The sequence below is a fragment of the Hydra vulgaris genome, chromosome 08 (assembly GCF_038396675.1).
Source record: "Hydra vulgaris chromosome 08, alternate assembly HydraT2T_AEP".
Taxonomy (NCBI): domain Eukaryota; kingdom Metazoa; phylum Cnidaria; class Hydrozoa; order Anthoathecata; family Hydridae; genus Hydra; species Hydra vulgaris.
In genome coordinates, this window is record NC_088927.1 from 59,769,446 (window position 1) to 59,790,000 (window position 20,555).

At 30.3% G+C, this 20,555-nt stretch overlaps 1 protein-coding gene and 1 long non-coding RNA gene across 4 annotated transcripts in view; one reads left to right on the forward strand and one right to left on the reverse strand.

Moving 5' to 3' along the window:
• LOC136084025 (uncharacterized) overlaps positions 1-18,438 on the forward strand; it is a 54,217-nt gene extending 35,779 nt beyond the window's left edge. The window contains exons 2-3 of one of the 2 annotated variants that reach the window (XM_065804061.1): positions 5,491-15,012; positions 18,220-18,438. In XM_065804061.1, the coding sequence (XP_065660133.1) occupies positions 5,523-15,012; positions 18,220-18,233 (9,504 nt within the window). In that variant the 5' untranslated portion in view covers positions 5,491-5,522 and the 3' untranslated portion in view covers positions 18,234-18,438. Of the gene's footprint in view, positions 1-5,490; positions 15,013-15,552; positions 16,313-18,219 lie in introns of those variants that run through there. The other variant, XM_065804060.1, reaches the window with a different exon arrangement.
• Positions 18,439-19,209: 771 nt separating this feature from the next.
• LOC136084026 (uncharacterized) overlaps positions 19,210-20,555 on the reverse strand; it is a 2,263-nt gene continuing 917 nt past the window's right edge. Inside the window, exons 2-5 of one of the 2 annotated variants that reach the window (XR_010640285.1) lie at positions 20,358-20,452; positions 20,068-20,233; positions 19,774-19,963; positions 19,210-19,698 (exon numbers count right to left, since the gene is read on the reverse strand). This is a non-coding gene — a long non-coding RNA (uncharacterized LOC136084026). The remainder of the gene's footprint in view (positions 19,699-19,773; positions 19,964-20,067; positions 20,234-20,357; positions 20,453-20,555) is intronic. The other variant, XR_010640284.1, reaches the window with a different exon arrangement.

Genomic DNA, 20,555 nt, shown 5'->3' on the forward strand with positions numbered 1-20,555 from the left:
AAACATTTTTTGTTGAACTTTGAAACATTTCCTGAGTTCTTTGCTTATTCTTTGGTGACTTTATTTCTTTTTCTAACATATACATACATTCAATACATACGTTTTTGTTTAAGCATGTATTGAGAGAAGTTGGCATCATAAACTTTAAAAAATGTTTTATTTGCTAAACACTGAAACATTTGATATGAAACATTTGCTTCACTGAACTAGCGTTTTAAGAAAAACTATTCCTTTTTTTTTTAATTCAATGTTAGTATTTATTAAGAAAATAATAGGAAAATGATCTGGGACGTCACTGTATGTTAAACCTTTTTGATGGATTCATTAAAAATGTCTGAAGTCATAATATTTATATATATTCTTTTAAACACCCAATAATTACATAAATTGCAAGTAAAAAAAAAAAAATGTTATGTGTGTTCTTGTATTGTTCTTGGAATGTTTTCTTCCATCAAAGTTCTAAGTATAAATCTTTGTTCCTTTAAATTCCATGATTGGAAAGATTGTTTTAAAATTTCGGCAATATTGGCATCCAACACTTCCTTAGGGCGTGCAGTTTTAATTTTATTGCCCTCGATCATACATTGGAGCATATCTATACCAAATTGCTTGCATATTAACAATATCTCACCTACAAATAAATTTTGATTATTTATACACGGCAACTGAGTCATTATAATGGAGTAACATATGGGATCGTTAAGTAGCCTGATAATTAAGTTTAATCTGTTATGAATAAGAATGTTCGATACAGAATCTACTTTGAAAAAAGAATGGAGGTGATTTTTGCTATGCTTAGAAATATTAAAAAATGATTTTAAGACAGATCGTCCAACTTTATCAATATTCTGTAGAAACTTATTGTTGCAACCACCCAATTCTAATAGCGTTGGAATAGCTAGGGAATTAAATAAATAAATAATAGTAGTAGGCCGGCAAAAGCGAATTCCGTTTCTTATAAGAGCTTTTGCAACAGATAAAAATTGCTTTATACGTTCATTTTTATTTTTTTTTGGAGCGTTGCCGTCATATTTTTATTCTTAATATCCCAAAGGAAACCAAGGTGCTTTAAATTGCTTTGAAACTTAATAGGAGCGTCGTTAACATAAACCACGTTATTGATAATCGAGCTTTTTTTTTTTCTTTTTTTTTTTTTCTCCGTTATTTGCCGTATAAAAAATATAAATACAACAAATATTTCCAATATACAGATGGCCGGGGCAAGAAGAAGACGCAATTTGTCTTATCACCAAGCCCCGAGATTGGTACCAATATATATAAAATAAGACTTTAATTTTAAAAAGATAAAATAAATACAAAAAGTTACAGGGTCATAAAGAATTTTTTTTTTTTTTTAAAAAAATTTAAAAATTTAAAAAAAAAATTTCTTTTAAAGTAATAAAATAATCAATAAAAAGTAAAATAACAAGTTCTTAGAAATAAATATTAAATAAATAAGTATATAAAGATTAATATAAATTTGCACAAAGTCAAAATTGCAATAAAAAAAAAAAATAAAAAAAAAGATTTTAACAACTTTCTTTTTTTTTTTTTTTAATTAATTAAGATTAAATACTAAAATGATTAATAAAACACAGAATTGAAAAGAAATTGAACCTTTCCAATTAAAAAATATATATATTTATATGTATTTAAGCATGCTTCAACCAAATCCATAAAAGGGTTGACAAAGATAAACTTTAAACTAAATCGTTAAAAACTTATCTGTGTCACCCGAAAAAGTCAAGCACTCCATCACTAACTAGGAGCATCTGCTTCAATTTTACTTTAAATTGGTCAAGAGTTTCAAGAGTTTTAAGTTTATTAGATAGGATTTTGTTCCATACTTTTGGTCCTCTAATGGATAATGAAAACTCAGTTGCGGCATAAAAACATTTGGGCTGAATATAGGTGTTGTTTGAGTTTCTGGTTAAGTATCTATATTTATTCATTTTGAATAACGAATTTAAAATGTTTAGTGTTGTTCTTTTATTAACTTTATACAGGAAAATTAAAAGATGAAAAATATTTATTTGGTAGACATTGAGTATATTTAACTTTATAAATAGTTCTTTGGAGTGAGTAAAACGGTCTACATTAGATATTATTCTCATTGCATGTTTTTGTTTATTAAAAAGTTTTTTAATTTTGCTTTGATTTGTGCTACACCAAGCAATGTTTGCGTAAATCAGATAACTATGAACAAAGGAGAAATATAACAATTTTAAACTAGTTTGATTTAAAAATGGCCTTGCCTTATAAAGTAGGCCAATATTTCTTGAGATTTTACTTTCAAGATAATGTATACGATTTGTCCAAGTAACGTTTTCGTCAAGGAGTACTCCTAAAAATTTTAATGATTGTTCTCTTTTTATAAATTGACTGCCAATATAAAGTCTTGGAAGTTTTAAAGGGATTTTATCGCGTTCATGAAAGCAATGGTAAAAAGAATACTTTGATTTATTAATTGATGATTTATTTGCACTAAGCCATTCTGTGAGTTTTATGAGTTCCATGTTAACTGATTTAAACAATATTTTAATATCGTGACAAGCGTGAAACAAATTTGTATCATCCGCAAACAAAATAGTGTCTAGTAACTTACAAGATTTGCTTAAATCATTAATATAAATTAAAAATAAGAGTGGTCCTAAAATTGACCCTTGTGGTACACCACATTTTATATTCATATTATCAGTTTTTCCGCAGCTAAATAAAATGTATTGTTTCCTATTTGACAAATAGCTTTGAAACCATTTAAAATTTGAGTGCTTAATCTCGTAATTTTCTAGTTTATTTAAGGTGGTAAGGTGGTAAAAAAACATTAAAAAATAGGATTTTTTTTTTTAACTGTTTTGTATTCAAAATTTATCATAGATTTCAAAAATATATATTGTCATTGTATTTTTTTTATTTTTTGTTTAAAAAAACAAGGTTTTTTAGGGTATGGTTAAAATTTTGTTTTAAAAGTTTTTAAAATATTTTCTTCATCTATTGAAAAATATAATATTTGGTACTCCCATTACATTGGCGATGGCGATACTGAATACTTTAAAAAAGTTAAAGAATCAAAGCCATATGGTGAAGATTTGGAACCTATAAAATCTGAATGTGTTGGCCATGTTCAAAGGAGACTTGGCACACGGCAACGCAAACTTCGTGTTAGCATGAAAGGTAAAACCTTATCAGATGGCAAAAGGAAGCCGGAAGGAAAGATTAACTGATAATATTGTTAACAAAATACAGAACTATTTTGGCATGGCTATTCACCAAAACTCTCTTTCAAGTTGGAATGGTAACAAAAGTACTGCTTTGTATATGATGAAAAAAGGAGTTCTAGCAGTATTGTTGCACTGTACAGGTATTAATAATCCTGGAGTTCGTCACCAGTTTTGTCCCCGCTACTAATGATAGTTGGTGTAATTACTGGAAAAATATCAAGCGGTACAAACCATCAGTTAATTTACCAATTGCAGTGAAAACTGCAATCTATCCAATTTTTAAGGATTTACGTAGTGAAGATCTTTTGAGTCGCTCTTTAGATGGATCCACTCAAAACCCAAATGAGGCTCTGAATCAAATTGTGTGGAAAAGATGTCCAAAAGATACTTTTGTTTCAAAAACCACTGTAGAAATTGGAGTTGCATCTGCAATAATAAGTTTTAATGATGGTATATCTGGACTTTTACGACTTTTTGATAAAATGAAATTGTCTTTTGGAACAAAAACAATTATAGGTTCAATCAAAAAAGACACACTTCGGATTCAAAATAAAAATAAAAAATCAACCAAAAAGAGTATGGAAAGAAGAAAATTAATTAGAGCAAAGAGAAAAGGATATATGGACAAAGAAAAAGAACTAGAAGAAGAGGAATCATACCAACTTGGAAGTTTTTGAGATTTTCTTTTTTTTATGTATTGTTTTCTTGGTTTTTAAAATCTTGTTGTAGGTTAACGAAAACATAGATTTTGGAAGATCTATTTGAGCTTTCATCTTTAAATTTTCAACACTTGTTTAAATTATAGAGCACTAGTGCATAAAGCAGAATAAACCTTTATACTCAAGTACTTAATGAGAAACCAGTCACTGAGCATTGAACTATTTATCTAAAAAATTCAAAATTAAAAGAATCTTCGCCATTTTGAAACGGTTGATCAATTTTTAAAAATTTTGCTTTAGGCACTAGATAATTATATATTCTTTTACTGCAGCAAATTTCGTACTGATACTAGTTATAGATCTCTTAATTCCCATGTTTTGCTTTTTAGCTTATTTTTAAAATTTTTGCTGACTCATCAAAAAACAATTAATTTTTTGAAGATTTTTTTTTTTGTAATATTTATTTTTATGATGACTGTTGTGTGTGTTAATTTCAGTTTCAAACAATAAATATTAAACATTCTAGTTTTTTTACCAGCTTACCACCTTAATAGAATATAATGATCAACAGTGTCAAACGCTTTGCTAAGATCAATAAATACACCTTGCGTATATTTATTTTCATCAAATGCCTGATAAATATTTTGAACAAGATGAATAATTGCTTGATCTGTGGAGTGACTTTTTTGAAATCCAAATTGTTTGTTATAAAGAATATTGTTATTTTCTAGAAAGGTAAACAGTCTATAATACATAATGTATTCTAATAGTTTTGAAAAGCATGGTAGTATTGAGATTGGTCTGTAATTGGAAATGCTGGTATCATCTCCAGATTTAAAGACTGGTACCACCCTTGCAAGTTTAAGTTTATCAGGAAAGATTCCTTGTTCAAGAGACAAAGTAAAAATATGCATGAGCGGAGATTTTAAATAAGAAATTAATTTTGTAATTACATTACTACAAACATCGTACGTAGTTATAAATATATTTTACATGAAAAAATAAATCATTGTTTTATTATTGTCTATAATCAAACTGTGCCTCGTAGCATAAATGTTTTCAAAATAAATGAAAGATTTTATTTCCTACCAAAAATATAATACATTATTTCTTTGATGGTAGGAAACAATATCTTTTATTCCAATCCAATCGCTTCGGAACTTTTGGGGAAATAATTTGCACGTCTTAAATTCACTAAAAGAATATATTTATAATACTCAAATCAAATGGTTTCTTTAGTTTTAGCTGTACATCAAATGTCCAAGACTGCTCAACTTTTGCTAACATCTGAGATATGTGATATGAACTTTGTGATATAATTTAGAAGGGGTATAAGTGTTGTTGATATAACTTTATGTGTGAGTTGAGTGATGCGATATAATTAAGCAGGGTATTTTTTTCATCTGTTTTCATTTTCAAAACATTTTCTGAATTTTATAAAGTTAACTTTGTTTTAAAAGGTTTTACATAAATTTTTAATAGTATCTTATTTATTATGATCCACTACGTAACCAATGAGAAAAAATACAGTGCCTCTCGTTTTTTATCTAATCAATAGTTAAACTTTTTCTCTTAAGATTAGTCTAACCAATATATATACTTTTTTGCAGCAAACAATAGCTGATTAGATGAACGAAAGTTTATGATTGATCAAATGGATCAAATAAACATGGTGATTCACCATGTTTTTCTAACCAGACAGTTGCCACAAACATCCGAGTGCTCAAGCCTTTCTGGAACATTAGTGCGGTTTACCTTTGATCATTTGCCTACCATAAATGCGCCAATGATGGGTTTAAAACATGTTCGCTATACAATGGAGAAATGGAAAAACACACAAAGTGTTATTGTTGATGATAAACAGATTTCAGAGGCTCTCAATGCTTTGCAACCAGGAGAAACGTTTGCTATATTTGCTCGAGCTCATAATTCAGTTATAACAATTAAAAGATATGAAGATGATCTTAATGATGCTCTTATGAGTGTATTTAGAGTATCATCAAATAATGAAAAAGTTATGAGTGAGGGAGATTTGTTTCAAACTTTCCCTGAGAGAGCCGTTCGGGTTCCGTTCAATCGATTTTTATTTAAAGCATTTTCTGTACAAGTTGCCATACTATGCAATGAAACCTTTGAAAAAAAAATCCAAATAAAAAGAAAAGATCGAGACAATTTTGACACACTTAATGTTGTTGAACCAATTTTTGTTATTTCATGGTTGCTGGGAGCCATGTCTGGAACAATGCAAGGGGTTAAAAACTGTATATGTGTTCATAAAGTGATACGCGATGATGTTTTCTACGCTGGTGAATTAGAAACTCCTTGGCGTCGTTCAGGGGAATGGTTTGCAATTAAATGTGTTCTTCAATTAATGTTAGAAACAGAACTGGGGTCAGTTGAAGGAAATGTAGTTTATAAATCTATGATGATTTATATCATGATTAGTTTCCTTGACAACCTTCCTTACACTTTTGATGATAATGATATAATCATGCAGATACTAAGCAAAGTTAGTAGAAGAATGGCAAAACTGAACAACCGTATATGGGGTGAAAATAGCTATAGCGTTATTGATGATAAAGTTTTATCCAAAAAAACAAGTCAGTGGATTGAAGTTGTATTTAAAAAAGCACACAATGTTTTGCAAAGAAAACGAAAAGAAGCAGACAAGCGATGGAGTGAACACATAAATATTTGTTCAAAACTATTGCCGAACTCTAATATATATCAGGCACGTGACCATATATCACATAAACTAAACGAAGAAGCAATTTTCCGTATAAAACAAGCATTTCAAAAAACAAAAGAATTAAGTTTACACGTAAGCATTCCAAAATGTAAAAATCGATGGAATGATTTCACAACACTGTTTGATATAAATTTGTTAGTATCAGTTGCACAAAACAATCAATGTGAAGAAATCCTTTGGGATTTTGAAATGTGGGTAAAAAATAGTTTGTGGAAAAATTGTAAACTTAACTATCTTCAATTTTTTGAATACAGTGTTCAAATTTTTGATTTAATATGCAAATATTTTGAGATTAGTTTAAAATTCTATGAAAATGATCCTGTTGGATCAAGTCGAATGATACTAACAATATTTCTAATTATTGCTGTACTTGATTCAACTGCAATAATGGAGTGGCCATTATTGTCTGAGTACCATAGCAGCTTTGACGAAAATTATTTTGATAGTTTGTTAATACCACATTATGAAGATATTAAATATTTGCAAGCTGTTCGAATTTATTTCATCACCAGAAATATGCAATCAAAATATCCATGCATATTGTCAAATTATAATGTAAACTCGATTGGTTTTAGAATAGCAAATGAAAACCAAGAAATGCAATTAAAAAAAAAAGAAATTCTTTTGTATGCTCACCAACAACGAGAGCAAAAAAAGAAAGAGTTTGAAGTCGAAAAAAGCCGTTATGATCGTTTAACGCAAGAATACGATAGAGCAACACACGATAAAAACGAGAAAGGTAAATGCATGAAGCAATGCTCAAAATGCAACATAAATACAAAAATTAATAGTATTAGAGTATTGGTTTATGAAGATCCAATTCCAGAAGATTGCATTTTAAAGCAAAATGCAATTGTATTTGAACTATCTATTCCATTGAGGATTCGATGCCTTCGCGATACTTTGTTTATTGTTCACAAGGAACTCAGTAAAAACCAATTCAACGGAATAAATATTAAATATTTATGGAAATCACATCCACAATTAAATAAATGGGTTAGCTCTGAATGTCAAAAATCCATAGTTTCTATCGGAAGTTTAACAAATGCTATATGCCCTTACGCAAACTCATCGCTAGAAAATAATTACGTACAAAATTTTCTTCGTCCGTGTGGCCTTACTATTAATCTTTTTATGCAGTATAGGAAAAAAAAAATTCAATACCAAATTAAACGTAATCAACTTAAGCAAAAGTTTTTCACAATGAAAGCATGGAACAACCCTTATGAACTAAATGCAACTTGGATTACGGGAACAACTCATACAGAAAACGAGGTTTTATCGTGTCAAATTAATTGCCCATTAAATCTCAGACTTGATGAATTCAAGGTATTTGGTTCACTACGTGCTGGTCATCGCTTGCAGCTTCGAAAAATACTTAGAGCTTTGGAAATGCGTTCATTAAGTTTTGAAAGTTCATCTGTATTTGCATTGATTGCGCAAGCTTTATGGCAAGCAGGACCTGCAATTAAAGAAAATGTTGACGATCCTGTTTTATTTTTTGAAAGTCATGCTGATCTTCGAAATGATGAATTCTGTTCAGTACTAATTGAATGCTTATCAAAATACTTGGAAAATATCAGTAAAAACTGGAAAAAGCACAGTCAACTTCAAGTAGTTATCATTCTTGCGCTAAGAATATTTTCACTATCAAGTGAAAAGGTTCGCATAAAAGCTACTATACTACTAATGCGATGCCGGTGTATTGCTCAAACATGGGCTACTCAAATTGAAACTTTACTTTCTAGTATGATTAGATCAAGTTTAAGTGAAATATACGAAGTACGTTTAAAATTAATTGACGTTGCTGCTTTTGCGGCGCTTACGTTTGATGTTGACGATTACCACGATTTTGTAATAAGCAAAGAAACCTTGATTTCATGGCTTTACGCAGTAGCTCGAATACATGACAATATTCTTCTTAGCAGTGATTCTCCAGATATTGAGAGGAGAAATTTACTTCGACGAGTAAGATTTGCAGGCTTACGTATGGTAACTATTGCAGTTAAAATATTAGCTTTACACGGGAACAAAATATTCAGTGAGTTTCTTAGTTTTAAATGGCCAGATTTTTCTAAAGGCATTTGTAAAGATGATTGGATGCCATACGATCCACCTGCTCAAGCATGGTATTATAATAAGTTGAATATTTCTGAAAATCGGTCAGTAACATTGCAAATAAATATTTTAAGTGGGAAGTTTTTAGTTGAAGGAAATCCAATAGGAAGACTTCCTGAAATAATTACTACATCACCAGATTACAAACGTGTTTTTGGTGACCACATTTTCGAGGTTCGCCCAGCGGCAGAAAAATCTAAAGCGTTTGTAACTGCACACCAGTTGCGAGGCTCTTTTTACACATTTTCTCACGAAAATTTTGGACTTGTTGTTGTAGAGCGGCGTAGCTCAGGAGATGAGTATGAACTTATACCATTTACTTTTTTTAAAGAGCACTTCCCATACTTTTTCGTAAATAACTTTAGCCATTGGTTATGTAAACAAACAAGGACTATCTTTTTTCGACCAGTTAAGTTTGATGATATTAATTTTTTAAAAGGAGAATCTATTGATAATTTTTTGCACCGCTTTTATTTACAGAATGGAATTTTATACGACTCACGGAGAAAACGATATTTAGTTAACATTCAAAGCAAAACTTTTAAGGATATTTATAGTTGCAGTGGTGTTAAGCGCCTTGAGCTAAAAGAATATGTTCACTTATGGTTAAACAGTGAAGAAATAGTAGAACACGATAAATTTAAACTTAAGATTGAACTTCCTCGAATGGATCTTTCTTTTGGAATTGAAGAAAAAACCGGAAAACTATTTTCTAGTGAGCACACCGGAATGGTTGTTTCTAATATTCAAGGTGGTTTTGGGACACTTATAGGTTTGAAACACGGCCTTTTACTATGCGAAGATAAACCAGTAGTTAAAAAAGAATATTTTGGTCAGCATAAAGTATTGATTATGCCATATGCAAAAAAAATTAATTTTAAAAAATCTAAAATTTCTAATCATCAAAAAGTAAGTATTGAACTTACAGAACTATTTTCCCCTCCGTACTTTGCATACAACATTGATGATAGACTTTGTGAGCTACGAGGTCCTGCTAATCAAGTATCTTGGGTATATCTTTCTTTACTTCATGCTATGACTTCAAGTTCTCTTCCAGATCCTTTTACAAAGTTAACTGGAACAGAATCGTCTATGCGTTTGTTACAGCTTGAACGCACTTTCTCTTGCAAACCTTTAGAACAAAGTGAACTCCATGTTTTAAAATATATTGTCAACTTGGCTCCAAAACGTAAATTTTATAATGAAAGTTTTGTGCAATCTGTTAAATGGTTAGAAAACCTTCAATCATCGTACGCGTATGATGGCTTGGCCTTAGCATCGAAAATGATAATAAATCGTGCAAATTTGTATAAAGAAATATTTGTTGCTGAAACTAAAAAGAAAAAAAAGAAAAAAGAAAAAATACTTACAAAAAGAGCATATTTGCGTTATAGGTGTCTGTTAAATTCATCTGCTCGTTTACATGTCGAAAATGAGGAAGCCATTGGTACGTTTCCCAAGAAACAATTAGCTTGGACGTACATAAATGAATGTGATGAGACAATGTTTAAATGCAAAGATTCAAGGTTGCTGATGGAAAATTTCTATCGATGGAATGGCATTTACTTTTCCCCTTCTAATTTGTGGGGCTTTGTCGAACAAAAAAAAACAATTGAAGATCAACAAGTTTCTACAAATTTTTTTTTGTCTATATCAAAAGATTTTAATGTTATAGATAGTTATTTGTTTTTATACACACTGGCTCAAGAGGTTCATAAAGAACATTTTTGTCGCTTTGAATTTTCTTTGTTATTATCTTTTTTAGTGTTTAACGGAGAAAATAAAGATTTGGTATATAGCCTTTTAGCTGTAGCAATCCTTGGGATTGATATAGAACCACCTGTTGAAAGAGATTACCAGTATCTTAACGAAACAGATTTTGATTTGAATGCAATAAAGTTAGCAATTAATAATGAAACATATTCATTTGAACAATACCTAAATATAAATAGAGAGTATTGTCTAGACTATCTAGAAAGAGAAAAAATGAGAAATCTCTATGAAAGTTTAAAAAAGAAAGCTTTAGTATCTCTTGAAAATCTTATAAAATCACAATGGCAGTATAAGAATGTTGATTTTGATATTCACTCTAATGATATCGTTAATATTTCTAATCTTAAAAAAAAAGTTTTAGAACTATTTAAAAGGTGGAATACTAATGGTAAACTCAAATTCTTTTTTGACCAAGTTGAAAATCAAATATATACTAAAAATGCTGTTATAAAAATTAATGATACACTAATTTCATTGTTTTTGAATCCCCAAAATGCAATGTTCTTTCCGAAATCTTTTGAACTTAAAGTGTCAATGAAAGTTCTTCCAATAAATCAAGAAGCCGTGAATTTGTTCAGAAAAAAATCTGTTGAAAATTATAATAAACCTTTTGGTAATACTGCTCAAAGACAAATTCAATTTGAGAAAGTACTTTCACTTTTTGATATTTCAGATAATAAAAATGATGCTCTTTTTAATTTTATGAAAAGAGCTATGGACAAAAGTTGCAACTTTTGCAGTAAAAATGAATTATTTCTTTTACAAGAAAATCCATATCAAAACACTGAAAATTTTTTCGATGAATTACAAATGTGCTTAATGACAAATAATAAAAAAGCAAGGGATTTGTGGAGTGAAGTATCTGATGCAATGAAACCGCAAGCTAATGATTTAGTTGGTAATGCTCTTTCTTATGGAGGGTTGTGGAGAAGAATTACTCCTGTTGTCTTAATACCTTGTATACTACCATTAACATCATTATCACTCTCCTTACTTTATCTTGATAATAAAGATTTACTTCCACAAAACATTATTGACCGTATTGGCGCGTTAGTAGTTTGTTGGACAGCCGAACAGAGAGCTATCCGTTGTCTAAAACTACTTCAAAATAAATCATCATCTGTTCTTTCTCGTGAACTGAGAAATTTAGGTCATGAAAATTGGATTCCCTCGTCGAATCCTGAGTGGCTCATTCTTGAATTGGAAGGAAATTTTCTAATTCGTCCTATTCAGATTGATATTGCTCAAAGTATGCTGAATGCAAATGAAAATTTTGTTCAACAGCTAAATATGGGAGAAGGAAAAACCAGTGTAATTGTTCCTTTACTTGCAGTATCTTTAGCTACATCTGAGCAGCTTGTTCGAGTAACTGTTTTACGTTCACTTTTAAACACAAACTACGAAGCACTTGTTGACAAACTTGGCGGGCTATTAAATAAACGGGTTTATGTTGTTCCCTGTCGCAGAGATATGATAATAAATCCTTTAAAATTTTTATCTATTCACCAAGAATGTCTTAAAAAACGTGGGTTGATGCTTACAACTCCTGAATACCGATTGTCTCTTGATTTAAAAACATTGGAGCATTGTCGTAAAAACTCAGATGATGCGGAACAACTTTATGAGTTGCGTTGTTGGCTTCGGAAGTACTCTCGAGATGTGTTGGACGAAACAGATGAAATATTAAACTTTAAATACCAAGTTGTATATACACTTGGAGAACAAATACTTGTTGATGGAGGTGAACGCAGATGGATAATTTCTCAGGCAGTTTTGAGGTTGGTTAACAAATTTGTAAAAGATCTAGTGGAGTTATTTGGAAATGATTATATAGAATACTATAACAGCAAAACATTTTGTGCTGACTCGTTTTCTCATATTAGATTTCTTAGTACTAACGCAACGATGTACAAACACTTGTGTTGCTTAATTGCTGATTCAGTTCTTAATAATGAAATTCCAGAGGTCTCAGTAGCAGCAAAATTAGAGAAAAGTGATAAAAGATTTGCTCGATTATTTATTACTTCTAATGACGTTAGCTTTCCACAAGTAAACAAACGCTTATCTGAACTTTTTGGTATGAATTCAGTTTTAAAGGAAGAGTTATTGATTTTAAGGGGGTTACTGTGTTTTGAGGTGTTGCATATGGCACTTCAAAAACGCTGGAGAGTTAACTTTGGTGTTAATCTTATGAACCCCGTTTCAAAAATGGCTGTACCGTTTAGAGCAAAAGATGTTGCTGCAGAACGAACTGAATTTGGGCACCCTGATATGGCAATTATTTTGACACAGATTAGTTACTATATGAGTGGTCTTAATGATAATCAGTTAGATGAAGTATTTAAATACTTAGATAAATGTTCATATAAAGATGCTGAATATGAAAGATGGATCGAAGCTATTGGACTTGGTAATGTACCAAAAGATCTGCATGTTTTAAATGGAGTAAATCTTGACAACGTTGAACAAAAAGAAAAATTATATTCATTACTACGCTGCAGCATGAATGTAGTAAACTTTTGGTTGAATAGATCTGTTTATCCACGAGAAGCAAAGCAATTTTCTTACAGAATTTCAACCTCAGCTTGGGATCTTTGTTTATCAAAAGATTTTGGTAATGGAACTGAAAAATGCACTACTGGATTCAGTGGAACAAACGAGTCTGAGTTACTTTTACCACTGACTATTAAAAGTAATGATTTACCACAAACACAAGGTACTAATGCAATGGTGCTAAGCTATTTACTTCAATCTGAAAACAACACTTACTATCATTTTAACTCAAACACAAAAACTTTGGATGAATGTATATTAAATAAAATGGTAGAAAATAGCGCACGTGTGTTGATTGATGTTGGGGCCCTTATGTTACAAATGGACAATAAAAATGTTTCTTTGGAACTGATTAAAAAGTATTCTACTGATTCTTCAGTCTCTGCAGCGGTTTATTTTGATAAAGACGATAGATTGATGGTGGTTGATAAAAATAGTTATGTTTGTCCGTTTTCTATTTCTCCCTATTTTCATCAACCTGATCGTTGTGTATTCTATATTGATGACATTCATACACGAGGAACAGACCTGAGATTTCCATTCAATACTCTTGCATGTGTTACATTAGGCAAAGGACTTACAAAAGATCGCCTCATTCAAGCTTGCATGCGAATGCGATTATTGGGCAATGGCCATCGCGTGTTTTTCTTTGCTGCAAATGATGTTCATTTATCTATTAAAAACCATATGGAATCTAGTACGAATACACCAGAAACTGCTGATGTCCTTCGATGGGCTATTAATAACAGTTGTGACACTATTCGAAATGGGCTTATACATTGGTCTTCACAAGGACTCCGCCGTTCTATTAAAGAAGCAGCAGAATCATTTATGTATAATACTAAAATTATAGGTAAGATAAACCGTGATGACTTAAAAGCACTAGGCAATTGGTGTACAGAAGATGAAGAAATTTCTTTGTTCAAACTTTATGGCGAATCACGCTTATTAGAACCTGCTTCTGATATTTTTATGAATAATATTAAAAAGCGCGTAGAAGTATTTAATAATATGGATGCAACCAAGTCTTTAGCTGAAATAGTATTGTCAATTGGAGCAGAAATTTCTTCTCGCTCCAAAAAGTATCTATCTGGGTATAAATGTTTCGCTAATAATTCTGACGAGGAGCACGAAAGAGAACTTGAAGAAGATCTTGAGGAAGAACGTCAAGTTGATCGACCTGGAGTTCAGTCTCCTCATATTCCAAAATTGTCACAAGAAGTTAAAGATTTAGTTGAAAAAGGTCTTTTATATCACAATAATCTTGAAATATTAAACATTGATAAAATATTTAAGAATACATTTCAACTTTCAATGTTGTTTCCAAAAGGTTGTTGGAATCCTGGTTTAATGGTTACTAAAGAATTTACTATGGTTATAAAAGATAAAAAAGAAGGAGATAATTTTCTTTTTGAGATTTGTTGGGTAATTGTTGTTCCTCCTAAGAAAAGGTCAGATTTTACCCGTTACATTCTGATAAGTTCCTTTGAAGTTAACGAGTTGATGCCAATTTTTCATTCAACACAAAACTGTGTTGTGAGTTTGCATATGTTTGCGCCTCGTTTGCATCGCGGTCAAAATATCTTTATTAATCAAAATTCTGTCGTTCTTCCAAGCTGTAGAGATTTCTTTTTAGATATTGATTTATTTTGTCAACTGTCTATACTTGGAGGTGGACTTTTTTTTGTGACGGACGAGGAGCAGGACGCTTTTTGTGAGTTTCTTGGAATACAAAATATATCTTCAGGTCACACAGATAGTTTAAACAGTTCAAAAAAATTTAAATATGAGTTTCAAAATATTATTAAGATATATGAAAAACGTGTAAATTTTGTAATTGAGGTATTGCGTAAACGTGATCGGTGTGTGCAGTCAACAACATCTTCGCATGTTTGTCAGTTATTATTTTACGGAACAAGATCTTGTATAGAATTTACAGGTAAGTCAAATTTTTATAGCAATTTTTTTATAGTTTAATATTGTTGGATTTATGTTTTCAATTTTTAAAGTTTTCTTGCAATCACACCTTTTTGCATTTAAGTTGGCCAATGGTCTTTTTAATTTGGCATTTCTTTATTTTAATTTGGCAATTTTTACCTTACAAATAATAGTGAAAACCGCCAAATTAAAATGAAAAATTGCTAAAATAAAGTGAAAGTTAGTCAACTTTAACGCAAGAAGGTGTTGTTTTTTCGTGTTTTAATTTTCTTGTTTTTTATCTCTTTCATTTAATTGACCATTATTTATCCCCTCCAATCTTGACCACATTCCTCTAGTTAAAAGGCGTTCCACAATCTTTCTCTCATTTATTTGTTAATCTGACATTTGCCAGATTAATTAGATATCTCTTAATAAGCGTTTTTTAATCTTCCTTGAATACAGTGGCGTACCGAAGGTGGGGTGGGGGGTGGTCCGCCCCAGGTCCCGTCTCGGAGTAGGCCCCCAAATGTTTATACAATTTATATTTTTTTTACTTCAGCCGGATTTTGTCATAGTCAACATTTTTGTTTTGTAATCATAATTATTTACAACAAAAATGAACCTGAAACATGATCGTATCTGCTTGCCAAGTTAATAAACATCCACAGCAAACAAACCAAGATGTAAGAAATTAAAATGACATCTTGGCCAATAACAACCAATGTGACTGTTTTGAAGGCCCTCCGCGAAGCTTTCTCCCCCACACCCGCGAGTACTAATAAATAAATTCGCCCACCCTACCTACGAGTCTATGGTTCATGATGGTTCAGGCAGACTGACGGATGTTTATGTTGTTTCGTTAATGTGATTAATATGCTCTATCATTCAGTACCTCAATAATTCGAGAGCAAACCACGTCTTCAGTTCGTCATCACCAAGTTACATGGTAAGTTATAATTTTATTCCTGCATTTAGGCCTAACAAGGCTGCGTGAGAAGATTTTAGTTATCAGGTTATAATTTCATATCACACATCGTTTTATGTTGAAGCCACATAAGGGGCCTGTCCTTAAACACTATCCGTATTGTCAATTTAATTACTTGGTTTTTAATAACTAATTTCGACCTTAAAAATGAGTAGGCCTAGCCTATTTTGGTAAGCAATAATTTTTATCAGTAGTACGAAAACATTTAGTTTTGATATTGTTTGCTTTGTCCTAGCGAATTTTCCATATGGAAGGAGCTATTACCATAGGTGCCATGGACAAATTTAAGCCCGAGACCATGATAACATTCATTTTGGGGGCCCCAGATTCCGAAAACATTAAAATTAAAATCGATTTTTTTTTAAATCCATCATATTATTCTTATGGTTCATAAATCCAATTAATATCTAGCTTATTAGTGAACATTAATTAATATAATAAATATAATAATTAAAACAAATATAATAGTTATAATAAATATAATAGATATAATAAATTAATAAATAAAATTGATATAATAAAAATAATAATTATAATAAATATTATAAATATAATAAATATAATTAATATAACAAATATAATTAGTATAATTAATGTAACGAATATAATAAATATAATAAATACAATAAACACAATAATAGTTGTAAATATAATTAATATAATATATATAATAAATAATATATTAAATATAATATACGTCAAAACAGAAAACACACAACTAACTAAATTAGAGGCACATTAATATACAATGACAACATCTAAATTCCCTTTTGAACGGCTGCTCTGAAAATACTCGTTAAAGCAATAGCAATAATAGGCAATCAAACAATTCCCTTAAGAAAATTCTAGAATAAACAACTCCCGTGGAGACAGCCAATCTCTGCCAACCTGTCTCTAAAGTAAAACCACGAATAATAACAAACAATAATTCCAATGAAAAACGTTATTAAACACACCTTAAGAATTACCTAACTTTATTCGTGGAGTCATGCAAAGCTCTGATGCGTAAATAGAACAATAGGCCATTGAAAACCTACAACGATAGAACAATGGAATTTTAAAACCAGAAATTTTACATTTTCATACGCGCACATTTCACTTTAAATAACAAGCGAAGAACAAGCTACTAACAAGCAAAGTAAAAACATCATTAGTTACACTGTTACTTATACTGAAATTTTTCTAAGAAAATAGCCGAAAAATGTAATTCAAATCTTGACAGTTTTATCTTACAGTGTTTATTTATTAGGTTTGGTTCGTTTTCAAACCCATAACGCGAAGGTTTGTTTTATTTTCTAAATACTTTATTGTCTAAAATAGAACAATTATTTTCAGAGTCAAGAGACCTGTTGATAACATGAAACGAAACTATCCCAGTGGATGGGAAAAGAAGAAATAACAAAAAGCCAAAGAACAAGAACTACAACGGTTGTCGGGTTCAATACTTAAATTTATTAAAAGGGCACTATCCCAGGCAAACAATGAAGCAGGGCCAGAGGAGGGCCCTGAATCTTTAGAAAGTCCAAGTACAAGCTATGGCCAACGGAATGAACAAACAAGCAATGAAGAACAAGAAAAAGGAGGAGAAGAACAATACAAAAGGCAAGAAGAAGAAGACATAACCAATTCGATACGTTCTGAATCAGACGCAAATTCAGTACACGAATCAGAAGATTTAACATTAAATTATGATGTTGGAAACTGGCCCACTCCAATGCCAGATTATCTCAGAACCGATGTTATAAGACTAGGCAGTGAAATTTACCAGAACTTGGAAGGGCCATTTGATCCAGTTCATAAACCAGGAGAAAATTCAAAGGGTCAAACTAGACAGCTGACAAAAAGCGGGTTTTACAAATATATTTATAAAAATCTTTCACAAATTTTAAAGTAATTCTAACAACAATAATTAGGCCGTTTATTGCAACCGGATTTATTGCATTAATTAAACCGATTTATTGTAACTTAAAGTCGGTTCTAACCTAGTAATAGTTTGGATCATTTTATAAAGTATCGGTTGATTTAAGTAGTGAATAGTTGTTTATAAAAATTTTGGAGTTATGTTTCGTTAGCGTATTATGCAAATCAAACTTTTTCTCAACTGCCCTATTTTTTATTCTTTTTTTCAAATTATTAAGACGTCAAGCACAAAAATATTCAAGTCACTAAATAAAAGATTTCTTATATCAAGTTGTTGTTTTTGAAGAGATGACGTATTAATTATAACTATATTGTTTTTAGAAGTTACTTTATGAAGATTTCGCCATGGAACGCATCAGAGATACAATAAATATTTTTAAAAACTACTGCGGTTCCAATAATCACGCAAAACAAAGAATTGATCGTTAAAGCGGCTGGATAGAATAAAATTTTGGTTTTTGTATATTTTAAATAGGCATTAATATACAATGAAAAAAAAAATATTGTACTTTTAATCATTATGTGGTAATATCATTTGAACTGCATGACTTTTTTTGAATATCCATAACAAATTTTAATCATAAATTTAGCCTCTTAGTGATTCTACTTGTTTATGAAACTGTTTAAAGTACACAAAGTTGCTGAGTTACATTTAAGTGAAAAAAACACTACACTTTCTATTACGCTGTTCACACTAGAGGATACTTGAATGAAAATTCCATTGAATATGCAACATTAATAAATACACTCTTGTGTACATCCCAGACGGCACATCTGGTTTTAATCTCGGAATTAAAACCCGTATAAACACGTGTTTGTTACGATCCAGGCGTAAACCAAAAACACGTGCATTTCACGGGAAGTTTAACTGGAGTTTTACACGTGTTTTCTAAGGTTTCAAACACGAGTTTTTTTATGTTTTAAATACGTGTTTTAAGAGGTTTTAAACTCGTGTTTTAAGAGGTTTTAAATTCGTGTTTTTTATAGTTTAAAACGGACTTATGGCATTAAATAAAGTTTCCAAACGGAAACTTTATTTAATGCCATATTTAAATAAAGCCATATTTAATGATATATATTTAAATAATGCCATATTTAAATAATGCCTTTATTTAAATAAAGTTTCCAAACGGAAACTTTATTTAATGCCTTAAGTTAGTTCAGGCATAAGTTTTCCAAACTTATGCCTGAACTAACAGCTGTTCAGCACGGTTTAATGATAAACCAAAAATACGCAGGTTTTGTTAGACACGTTTATAGCTTTAAACATGTAAACCTTTTTTTATATATACTACATTAAATTTACGACAATTTTGTTGTATTATTTTTGTTTTTTAAGGTAAATTATTTTACAATAATACTACGAAGAAAAAATAAACAAAGAAATAAAAAACCAAATCATTAAAAATAAGCTAATAAAAGACGCTTGGCACATGGTTACCATACATAATATTTAATTTCGATTGATCGCCTCTTCCGTCATTATAAAATCTAAAATCGTATAACAATACGCTTTCGCATTTTTACAAACAATTCCAGTAGCATCGAATGTTCTTTTTAATTTTTCTTAAAAGTCGGGTCTTGAACTTTACTAATTCCTCAATTGAGGTAACCTGTTCAAATTTAATTTCATTCAAATCTTTATCTAAAAACTATTGCAGTAGCCCAAATTTCTTTTTATGTAATGGTGTGACACAATCATTTTACGCTAAAACATGGCATCATCCATGGGAGAGGTTTCGTTTGTCTTATTTTTTGGTCGATCTGTATTGGTAATGGTTTTTGATGATTCGCCTTAATCTATTTAAAAAAAAACAAGTTTTATAATAAATAAAAAAATAAATGATTATCTTAGTCTATTGTTTTGTATTGTACCTAAGTAAATGCACTATAAAAAAATGCTGTTTGGAAAAACCAGAGTGATGATTCGATGGAAGAGTAAAATTGCTTTTTTCCTTATTAACCACGCTTGCTTGTGTATGTACATTTAAACGGAATCGACCCTTCATTCTTCTTTTCAAATTGTTTTTTAGAGCTACCTACTTCAACCTAAATAAGAGACGCCCTTAAAGAATTTATGAAACCCATTAAGAAACATAATTAATCAAATATACTATTGTACTTTATAAATATTATAAACTTTTAAATTAAATGCAAATAATTTATTACTTTGGAAAGACCCAGAAGCCCGAGTATTCACAAGTATTTTCATTAGCATTTGTACCAGGATGTAAATCCTCTCTTAATTGATTTTTGCTTATAAATATAGAAACCTTTAAAGGTTGATTCGAAACCATCTCATTTAGGCTTTGTTGCTTGTTAAAGTGCAAATATCCTGTTTTAAGATAAATTAGACTAATATACACTCAAATATAGGTAATAAATATAAACATAAGTTATACATAATATTTAAAAAAACCAAATGCACACATGCCCCCTGTTCATTATTAGTCACCTACCTTAATCAACATTAATATTATTATCTTCATTAAGTTTCTGAAGTCTTCTATAAATATATTGTCTTCATCTAGATTATGTGATAACAGTAAAACTCCTAAAAGATAAAATTTGCAAAAACAAAATTTACCAGAAATATTAGTGTCATTTTAAATTTTTTGAAGTTAAAGATAAATAACTAGAGTTTCAATACAAGTATT